Source organism: Peromyscus leucopus, chromosome 4, assembly GCF_004664715.2.
Source record: "Peromyscus leucopus breed LL Stock chromosome 4, UCI_PerLeu_2.1, whole genome shotgun sequence".
Lineage (NCBI taxonomy): Eukaryota > Metazoa > Chordata > Mammalia > Rodentia > Cricetidae > Peromyscus > Peromyscus leucopus.
Genome location: NC_051066.1, coordinates 105,862,949 through 105,874,503, shown reverse-complemented (window position 1 = coordinate 105,874,503; position 11,555 = coordinate 105,862,949). Strand labels below are relative to the sequence as shown.

Genomic DNA, 11,555 nt, shown 5'->3' with positions numbered 1-11,555 from the left:
GTTTGCTCAGCTTATCCGGGGTCACACCTGAGTTTCTCAGTTTATCTGGGGTTGACACCTGAGTTTATTCAGTTTATCTGGGGTTGACACCTGAGTTTGCTCAGTTTATCACTGGTGATTAGGATTGAGCGATTAACTGTAGTTTCTTACATTCAGGACTGGAAGCCAGAAGTTAGTGAGTTTTAATTTTTTTTCATTTCTAAAAGTATTTAAGATAAATGTGAAGCACATTTTTGCCATTTAACTATTTGTGCTGCCCAATTCAGAGATGTCCCTGCTGTCCGGTGATTGCCATCATCCACCTGCAGAAGTTTTCCATCATCCCAACTGGGAATTAAACACTACATACAAATTCCCCAGTAAGGGCCAGCTTTATAGTATTATTGATTACTGGTCATTATTATGTAGGAAACAACTACAGAATTTTTTATTGCTGAAGATTTTTATTTATTTGTTTGTTTTTTGAGACAGGGTCTCAATATGTAGCCCTGACTAACCTAGAACTCACAGAGAATTCACCTGCCTCTGCCTCTCAAGTGCTGGGATGAAAGGTTTGCACCACAATGCCTAAACTTTTTTTTTATAATATAAATATATGACAAGAGACATTTATTTTTGGCACCACTGGTAGCATTTTATTACTTCTCAGTTCCTTGGGAATTCTAGAACTTTCTAGAAAGCCATTAAATATTGTCTTTTCCTCTAGAAGAAAAATGATGCATGGACGAGAACTGAGTATTCCGAAAGCAAAGGGTTTCTTTTTGTTTTTTCTTACAGGGGCTGCAGGTGAGCAGCCTTTTACTGTTCACTAGCAGCCAGGGAGTTTCTCCCGCTTTTGCATTTGAATCCTAACAAAAAGCAAACTTCAGAGAATGACTTATCATGGGAAGATAGGGTTTCATCTTAAACTGTCAGGTACCATTTGCATAGTTCTGCTATGATAAAAGTCATAGAATTATAAAGATTATAAAGATCTTACTACATCTTACTTAACTGTAACAGACTATTAAAAACAGTCTATCTTGGATGTGTTAGTGTAAACTTAACAGGGAAAAAACAGTCAATAGCAAAAAGTTATCTTTAAAAATAGGTTAATGCTAAGAATAATAGCTTTAAATTTTTGTTTAAAAATAAGCTTAATAAACAAGAATACAAATTTCAGTTCAAAATTCAGCTCTTTAAAATGCCCTATTTCTGGCTTACAGCAGAAAATACATATTTCATAGTTTTTAACATTACATGTAAAAATGAGGCACTGTTATACATAGTTGAATATATTCACACAAATTGGCGTTTCTGTCTCCTCCACAGGCTTGAATTTATTTGTCCAATGGTTTCTGAAGGTCAAACTGTTCACAAAAATAAGTCTTCTGAAGGAGGGGTGTAAGAAAAACCAACAAATGCATCGTCTGCCTCCAGAACACTGGCATTCACTATCGAATAGTCAGAAGACACGCACACAGAATAAGAAACTGCTTCTTCCGTGAAGACTGTGTCGAAGTTCCTGATATCACCTGGTCCGGCCACATTAGGATTAAATGGTGGTGGGATCTTTTTTTGTACAAGGTCAGTCCAGCTGAGTGATTCAAAAAAGGGATGATTCTGGATTTCAAGAAAGTCTTCTTTGGCACCAAGTCGATTCTGCCTGTTTTTTTCTAGGAGTTCTTCCAGAATGGACCACGCTGTGAGGCTCACGCCTGGCCTCAAGTTCAGGGGTTTATGAAGAATATTATCATACATTTCAACAACATCCCGGCAGTAAAAAGGAGGCAGTCTGTACAGCATTTCATAGAGAACAGCTCCCAGGCGCCACCAATCCACGGTGTTGTCATAGGGCTGTTTTCTAATCACTTCAGGTGCAAGGTACTCTGGTGTCCCACAAAAGGTTGTGGTGGTATCGGAAATAGCAATTCCTTCTTTGCAAAGCCCAAAATCTGTTAAGACAACATGTCCCATTGAATCCAAAAGAATATTTTCTGGCTTCAAGTCTCTGTACACTATTTTGATGGAGTGCAGGTAACCCAAGGCGCAGGCGATTTCAGCAGCATAAGAACCTCGCTCTGTGTTCAGGAAAAGACCATTCTCTTTGTAAGTGAAAAAACAGCTCTTTTCTGTTGAGAACTATTTTTTTCTGTAGCACTTTGACAGCATAGAATTTTCCATCCAGTTTCCGCTTTGCAAGAAGAACCTTGCCAAAGCTGCCCTTTCCAATAACTTTAACAAAATCAAAGTCAGTTGGTTTAGCATGAGGATTTCCAGTTGGTCCTAGGTTGATGTTCTGTGAGGTAGAATGTGGCTTCGGAGCACTTCTTTCATCCTCATCTTCTGATGGATCGGACTGGTGCCAGGGGCTGTCCATTTGAAGGAATGCTCTGACATCTGGACTCGACAGTTCCTCAGCTGATCCTGTTTCCTCACACTGGAAGGTTCTGAGTCCTCATCCCAATGACTCTCAGCTGAACTGCTGCTTGAAAGCCTGAAGCTTAACCAGCTAAAAGCTTCTAGTTTCTGGTCCTCATGCTTTACATACCTTTCTCCTAAACTTTTAAATATATATATATATATATATATATATATATATATATATATATATATATATCTGTTTTTATTTTCTAGGTGTATTTTTGCCTGTATGTATGTATGTGCACCACATGTGTGCCCTCATAGGCCAGATTAGATGTCAGATCACCTGAAGCTTGAGTTATAGATAGTTGTGAGCCACCATGTAGATACTGGAACTGAACTGAGGTCATCTGTAAGAGCAGCCAGTGCTCTTAACTACCGAGCCATTTCTCTAGGCCCTGGTATGTTTCTGTTTTAAGTATGTATATGTGTGTATGTGCACACAAGTACAGGTGCTCACAGAAGCCAGAAGAGGATGTCTGATGCCCTGGCGCTGGAGTTACAGGTGATTGCAGCCATCTGATGTGACTGCTGGGAACTGAATTTGGGTCCTCGGCAAGAGCGGTAAGCCCTGAGCCAACTCTCCAGGGCTGTTCCTGACATTTTTCTAATTAGACATTGGACACTACTCTCAAAGCATAGGTTTGGGCCAGAGAGAGGATCATGACTACTTTTGAGAAGACAGAATTGATAATATCAAGGTATGTTCTACAGAGATAAAGATCATTAATGGAGAGACTGTGGATGGAGCCCAGCAATGCCTCTTCCAGCCAGAGCAAGCAAATTACCCTGAAAGTTGGCCCTAAATGGAAGCGTCTATCATGGTAAATGTTCTGGGTCCGCACTGACTTCATCTCACTGGCTTTGCTTTATTGTCTCATATGCTCAGCAATGGAACCTTGAAACTGCCAGAGAGATGAGTAAGAAGATTCCTTCTACTAATCTTATTTCCAAATGTAATTGGTGCCTGAATTATGAAGCTCTTGGCCTCTAAAGACTGCATGAACAGAGCCATCCATCCTCGTAAGTGGGCCAAGGTGTCACTGTGATGCATGCTCATGTCCCGGCAATGGAAAAGTTAGTGAAATTGGTACAATCTTTCTGGAAAGCAATTTGGCAATATGTCTCGAACATTTAAATTTGTAGATCCTACATTCCACCGGTTTTATTTCAAGGACTTAATTTATCTGAAAGAAACAATTGAACTAATGGGTAAAAGTGTTTGTGTAAGGGTATTCAATACAGCTTTATTGATAATTATGAAAAATTGGAAACATTCTAAATGTCAAAAAATAGGGGACAGGACACATCAGTTATGGTCTATCCACCCAACAGTGTGTTTGCTGTGCAGCTGTTGGTAAAGATAAGGTAGAACTTGGAAATGAAAGACATTTATAGTGTTCAAGCATATCTGTAGGGTCACTTTTAATTTTTTTAATTTATAATACCTAAACTCCCCCTCCCATGTGTGTGTGTGTGTATGTGTGTATGAGAGAGAGAGAGAGAGAGAGAGAGAGAGAGAGAGAGAGAGAGAGAGAGAGAGAGAGAGAATAACAATGATTTTCTTCGGCAAATGCTTGCACAGAAAAAAACATACTTATATATCTTAAACTCATAGAAAATTTAACAGTTATTTTTTAAAGAAAAATAAAAATCACAATTATGTGTAGAAGTATAGAAAAATAGCTTGAGTGACCCATGGCCTTCCATTTGAAAGGATTATGGTCAGAGGGGTACAGCTAAACTGGGTCGAACTCCTAGCACCCCTTTAAGATGGGGGACCCTTTGTGTTTGCCTCCTTCGGCTGTGATGCCCATTCCCTGCTCTTCCTGTCTGGAGCATTAGTGTCTTGTCTAGATGTACGGCAGGCATTACACAACTGTAAGGGTGTACGGCCTGAAGACGAGCATGCTCACACTCTGTCGTGGAGGAACAAAGGGAAGTGGAGCCCTGCTTCAGACGTCAGGCACACCAGCTTTCACTTACTGAGCAGTTTGTTGAGACACACGATTCCTAGTACAGTTATTACCATTCCCCCCCCTTCATTCTAAAACCAAATGATAATAACGTAGCACATGCTAATAAGCAATACCTGAATGAGTTAAATGAAAGAGAGATTAAAAGAATCAACTTCCCGACAGCCAACAGACTGTGCTGTGGCTCTGCAGGCATTGACAGGCCACGTTACTATACACATTTGAAGGGTTTTGTTTGTTTGATTTGTTTTTTACTTTTTTGGAGGAAGCTCTCTCATGTACAGTATCAACGTGTCATTACAAATATAGATAGTTTGACTTCTGTCCCTATTTGTATCCCTTTAATTCCCTTCTCTAGCTCTCCCATTCTCATGCCCTCAGGGCCAGCTCACCCATGCCCCTGTGAACAGGGTCAGCTCTATTGTCCTGCCCAGGTGAGGTGTAGGACCCTCTCTCCTGAGTGCTTCAGCCAGCGATGGGCAGGACCAGTTCTCCCCAGTGTTGCCGCCAGCGAGGGTTGGGGCCAACTCTGTACAGCCCTATCTTCTGAGTCTTCAGTGGTGTCAGGAGCCATGGACATCACCACAGACCTCAGCTATATCAGGGCCATGAACCCAGACACCGGTTTTGGCAGTAACCCAGGCCCAGACATCACCATGGCCCTTTGTAGGAATCAAGCCACCCACCTCGGCCTGCTCCTCACTGCTTTCACCTCTTCAGATATGCCTCTGTCCACAGAACATGAACCATTCTGTCTCTCCCTCCCCTACCATGCCATACCTTTGCTCAACATAGCAGCACTCAACGGCTCAGCACTGCAAAGCGCTGGGCAGGCTCATGTTTTCTCATTGGAGCCTGGGGCAGTCCACCCGGGGCCTGCGTGTGGGTCTCCTTGTCTTGTTCAGTCTGATTTTTTTTTTTTTTTTGAGACAGGGTTTCTCCATGCAGCTCTGGATTTCTTGGAATTAGCTTTGTAGACAAGGCTGGCCTTGAACTCAGGGATCTGCCTGCCTCTGCCTCCTGAGTGCAGCAATCAAAAGTGTGTGCCACCATACCTGGCTTCTGATTTTTTTTTTAATGTAGGCAATTCGTTAAATTTTTGTTTTGTTTGTTTTTCAAGATAGGGTTTCTCTGTGTAGCCCTGGCTGTCACCCAGGTCAGCCTGGTCTACCTGGCTGTCTCTGCCTCCTGAGTGCTGGGATTAAAGCCGTGTGCTACCACCGCAGGGCAACCATCACTTTCTGTATGTTGTAGTCTTGTCTATGTGGTGTTCTGCATGCTTCTTGTATCTGCATGGGTGCGTGTTTTCTCAGTTTGGGGACGTTTTAGTCTATGATCATGTTGAAGATTTGGTCTGTGTCATTGACTTGGGATCTTCTCACTTATCTACACCTATAATGTGAAGGTTTGGCTTTCTCATGGTATCCCACATTTTCTGTGTGTTCTCCTATGTTTAAATTATTTTTCACATTCCTCTCTTTGCTCTAGACTCTTTACTTTGAGTCTTGATATTCTGTCGTCTTCTTGATTCACTCTCTTGTAAACTTTCCTTTGTGTCTTCCAGTTGAGTGTCTGGGTTTTTCAGTTCCATCATTTCAGTCTGAGTATCTCCTGATGGAATCCATTCTCAAGTCCTGGATTATCTTCCTCACCTCCATCAGCCTCATGTCTGTGTTTTCTTAGGCATCACTCAGGTCTTTAGTCTCCTTAAACTCTTTCTTCTTAATTCCATTGAGCTGTTTCTTTGTGTCTTCCTTAAACCCCTTGATGAAGTTTATGATTGTTCTTTTAAAATCTGTGTCCTGGGGTTCACCTAGGTCATTCTCATTGGCAAACATTTCTACAGGACTGGTAGTTTTTGGAGAAAAAAATTTTAGCTTGATCTTTCATAGTGTTTGAATTTTTTACAATGAGATCCAGGCATGTCGACTTCTTTTGTATTTTCCTGTCTGATATGGACAGAGCAGGTTGGAGCAGGAGGGGTGGTGTGCTGATGAGCTGTATCTAAAGCTTAAAAATGGCTTGGAATGAAGTCAGGTGACAGAGGGGATTGGGCTGGAGTAAGGATGTGCTTCCTGGTCCAGTCCTGAAGTGTGGGGTAGATTTACCTTTATAGAAAGGTTAGATATGGCCTGGTGGGGGCAGGGCTGTGGGTTGAGGGATAGGTAGGGAGGATTCTGGTCAAAGCCTAGAGAATTACAGGCATGTGTCATCATGCATAGTCATAAAGCAAGTATTTAACAATCAGCTCAATTATTGGAAATTCAGAAATGATATTGGCAGGCATTGTATATATGGGTTTGAGTATGTGAGTTACATGCATGTTTACACATGTAGGTGGGTACATGTGCTCATGTGCATGCATAAGGAGGTCAGAGGACACCTGTGTCTTTCTCTATCACTTTTTCTCTTATTCCTCTCACTGAATCTGAAGCTTACCATTTTTCAGCTAGGCTGACTGGCTCCAAGCTCCAGCACTCTTCCTGTTTCCACTCCCACCCGGGCCCAATGTTAGGCATGTGTACCCGCACCCAGTGTTTTATATGGGTCCCGGGGAATCCAAACGCAGGTCTTCATGCTCCTTCATTCGGCAGGCACTCTTTCCCATTGAACCATCTCCCCAGCCAGATGTTTCCATTTGATAGCTTAACATGATAAGTTGCTTTTACTTAATAGATTTTATTTTTTTTTTAGAAAACTTTTAGGTTCGTGTACCCTGTGTCTCCACTATGTGCGTCCCCCACCCCAACCATCACCAGCTCCCTGTAGAGCGATACATTTGTTATAATCCATGCAGGCTGAACCTGCACTGAGACAGCCTAATCAACCAATGTCCACAGTTCATGTCCGTCTTCACTGATGGTGCTGCATACTGTAAGGTTTGCCTAGATCTGCAGTAGGAACATGGTGTAGTTTCACTGCCTTGAAATCCCTCTGTGATTTATAGAATGGTCCTTTTTTTTTTTAAAGATTTATAGGCATATTAATAAATATCAGTAAAGTTTCAAGAAACTGGCTGGAGTTTTGACTGATGTGTAATGCATTATAATTTTTCTTATTTAATATAATGGGTCCCCTTCTGGTGTTTTCACCAAGAACATGCTTTTTAAAGAAACACCTGAATGGTATTAAATGGGAGGCACTTAAACTAAGTTAAAAAGCATGTCATAAATGAATTTTATACTATTTTAGCGAGGGAGCTTTGGCTGTGCACTGCACCACTGGTGAACATGAAAATGAAATGTTATTTCACTTAAGAACAGAAATAGGTTTTCTGGAGGTGGCTGGTTCAGCCTCATGGTATATTACCAAGTAGCCAAGTTCTTCCTATGTTTCTTCTTTACTGTCCCTAGGTCGCAGGGTCCACCTCCTGGTCTCATGCCATCCTGGACCCAGAATGGCTGCCACTGTTGCAGCAATCCTATGTCACTGGGAATATAAAGAGGCCAAAAGGACCTGTCTTAGGGTTTTCTACTGCTGTGAAGAGACACCATGACCACAGCAACTCGTATAAAGAAAAACATTTAATTGGGGTGGCTGGCTTATAGTTTCAGAGGTTCAGTTCACTATCATCATGGCAGGCAGACATGGTGCTGGAGCTGAGAGTGCTACACCGTGCAGGCAACAGGAAATTGACTGACACACTGGGCGGAATCCTGAGCACAGGAAACCTCAAAGTGTGTGACACACTTCCTCCAACAAGGCCACACCCACTCCAACAAAGCCACACCTCCTAATAGTGCCACTCCCTATGAGATTTTGGGGACCAATTACATTCAAACTACCACAGAACCCTAACTGCATCCCCTTTTGAGACTGGAGAAAACTGAGGACGCCCAACAGATTCTTCTTTGTCGTTTGCAGCCAGCACAGGGTCATGTGACCCATTATCAGGCAGGTCAGGGTGAAGGGAACAGTAGTATCACAAAGAGTTGTGGCGAGCAGATTTCAACCCAGCAGACCACTAGTAATATCTGCCATTTCTCTGTTCCTGAATCCAACAAACAGCGTAGCACACACCTCCAAGGGGGACCAGGGCTTTGTGGGCATTTAAAATTCTCTAGGTTCTCTTGATAGACAGCAGAGTGAGAACCATGCTTTTCAATAATCACATCTCACTCCCAGGAGCCAATGAAAGGGCATGTTTCTCAAAGCATTGGGACACTAAACACCTGAAGACTATCACAGTTATTAGAAAAAAAATGACTGACAAGTATTTGCTATACAGGCAAATTCTCATGTTTGACATACTCAGCATGTTCCAATTTCTGTAGGATTAGATATGTGCTGAGTGGTTTCAACTTAACACAAACTAGAATTACCTGGGAAGAGAGAGCCTCAATTGAATTGCCTCCATCAGACTGGTCTGTGGGCGTGTCTATGGGACATTTTATTGATTACTGATTGATGTGGGGGGGGGGAGCCAGCTGTGGGCAGTGCCACCCCTGGGAAGGTGGGTCCAGGCTATATAAAAAGGGTAGCTGAGTAAACCAGGAAAAGCAGGCCAATAAGCAACACTCTCCTGTGGTTTCTGCCTCCAGGTTCCTGTTTTGAGTTCCTTTCATAAGTTTCTTCCCTCAGAGATGGACTGCTACCTGGAAGTGTAAGATGAAATAAACCCTTTCCTCCCTAAGTTGCCTTTGGTCATGGTGTTCACCATAGCAACATAAACCAGACAATGTACAAGTTGAACTATATACGAAAAGAAATGAAAACTAGATCGAACGTTTACTAGCGATCACCTTTGTAGAGGAGGGGGACGATTAGTTGCAGGTGTGTTTCCCTCGTTAGCTGAATCTCGCCATGAGTTAAGCACAATCCGAGATCCTTTAGGAAAAGGTTTCAGATGGTCTTAGCTGTGCTCTGTTCACGTGGGAACCTCTACGGGGCAGTCTAGTCCTTGTTCAGAAATCACAGCATTTGGTTGGCTCTTGCAAGTGTTCCTCCATGTAACCAGCAGAAAGGTGAACTCTGACCATGCAGACCTACCTCGCTTGCCAGGCATTGGTGGAAGCAGGACATGTGACACAGTTTGGGCCAATAAACGTGAGGAGGCTCTGCTGGTAGGCAAAGGTGTTTTAGGAAGTATTTCTTTACTCTTCAAAGAGACCCATAAAAAGAGCTGGAGAAATGGCTCAGTGGTTAAGAGAACGATGCTGCAAATGCAGTTGGCAGAAATGTGTAAAAATAACTTGTTAGATATATTTCTGAATCTGAAAAGATTAAAATAAAAAAAAAACAAAAAAATAAATGAAAAAAAAAAAAGGAGCTTGACATATGCTATACAGCTGGATATATGCAAGATTGCCCCCCCCCCCCCCCCCCCCCCCCCCCCCCCCCCCCCCCCCCCCCCCCCCCCCCCCCCCCCCCCCCCCCCCCCCCCCCCCCCCCCCCCCCCCCCCCCCCCCCCCCCCCCCCCCCCCCCCCCCCCCCCCCCCCCCCCCCCCCCCCCCCCCCCCCCCCCCCCCCCCCCCCCCCCCCCCCCCCCCCCCCCCCCCCCCCCCCCCCCCCTGCACAAAAAAAAAAAAAAAAAAAAAAAAAAATCAAAAGATAATATGGGAGCTGGCCATGGTAGCTTACGCCTGGTTTCCCAGCACTTAGAATCCTGAGGCAAGAACATCATGAGTTCATGGCCAGCCTGGGCTATGTAGTGAGTTTCAGTCCAGCTTGGACTACATAATGAGAGTCTGCCTCAAAGAACAGAAACACAATGAAACGAAAGAGTAATTTGGCTTCCTGGAATTTTTTCTCTTGGCGTGCTCACCCTGGGAAGCCTGCCACGACAACCACCTTGTAAGGAACCCAGACCATATGAAGAGCGCATGCGAATGTTCTGGCTGCTAGCCCAGCTGAGACCCCAGCTGCTGCTGGTCTGCAACAATAGCCAGACAAGTGAAAGAACAGTGTCCACCCCGATGATCCGGACTAGGGTTCCAGCCACCCAGTGGTGCTGTGGGACACAGAGACAAGCTATTCTCAGCAAGCCCTACGGAAATGAGGATGTGCAGACAAAAGACATGGTGCTTCACCGAGGTTCTGTGTCGTTTGTTACAAGGATAATTACTACATGAGGGGCGATGTGAGAGGGTTAAGCTTGGTCTCTGGAGCCCATGGTTTGAGTGCATTCTCTCACTTCTTCCCTGTGTAACTGTTAACAAGCTGTTCCAATTCTACTCCTCAACTTCATGTGTAAAATGGGAACAATAACATTAAAACTGTCACTAAACAGGAGTATCAGGGTGTAAAACAGTTGGACAAGTGTTCTGTGCATAGTAAATTATGACTACTCATCACTAGTTATCTGGAAGACCACCAGAAAGATAAATATTTATCCAAATAAAGCTGGATGTATTTGTCTGCAGTCAGAGAACAACTTCTTGAATTCTTACAGTGAAGAAATTAAGGAAGGATATTTACTAGGCTACCCCAGGTCATTTAAAGGCGAGTAACCCAAAGAAGAGGATGATTGGGTAAAGTCTATGGATTGGATGCTTTGGATTTATGGACCCAGAGAGGCAAACTCCTTGAGGTGAGCCTTTATGAGCAAGTGATTATCTCTTGATAGGTAAGCCAGTTAGTTGGTTCGGTCTCTCACCCTCCCTCCTTCCCCTCTCCATTCCCCTCCCCCTTTCCCCTCCCCTCTCTTATAGGGTCTAATTATGTAGCCCTGGATGTTTATTGACCAAAGACTGGGCCCTACAGAGATCCATTCCTACCAAGATTAGCTAAATCTGCCTCCTTGGTCCGTCTGTATATGATAAGCCCCGCCACCTTATTTATCTGTTTGTAATAAGCCCGCCTCCAAGTCCAGCTGTATGCAATAACGCTGCCTCTCTCTTCAGTTCTATATAATAAACATGCTGAACTTCCAGAATGTTGCTGTTTCTTCAGAAGAGAGGCCAGGCCACCCAATGCCAGCTTTCTGTTTGTGTGTCCATTTGTCTGTCTGTCTGTCTTCATTTGTCTGTCTGTCTGTCTGTCTGTCTGTCTGTCTTTTCTTCACTCCCTTGCCACCCTAGTCAGGTCCATCTCTGGAGCTGTGTTAGACATCACAGGAACTCAAGGCAGGAACTGAGGCAGAGACCATAGAAGAGTTCTGCTTACTGGCTTGCTCCCATGGTTTGCTTGGCCTGCTCTCCTACACCATTCAGGACCACCTGCCCAGAGGTGGCCCCA

At 43.8% G+C, this 11,555-nt stretch overlaps 1 protein-coding gene across 1 annotated transcript in view; it reads right to left on the bottom strand.

Annotated features, from left to right (window-relative positions):
• Positions 1-1,187: 1,187 nt before the first annotated feature.
• LOC114699474 (serine/threonine-protein kinase Sgk3-like) overlaps positions 1,188-11,555 on the bottom strand; it is a 65,601-nt gene continuing 55,233 nt past the window's right edge. Inside the window, 2 exon segments of the mRNA XM_028878537.2 lie at positions 1,188-2,049; positions 2,051-2,406. Coding sequence (XP_028734370.1) covers positions 1,354-2,049; positions 2,051-2,406 — 1,052 coding nt within the window. The 3' untranslated portion in view covers positions 1,188-1,353.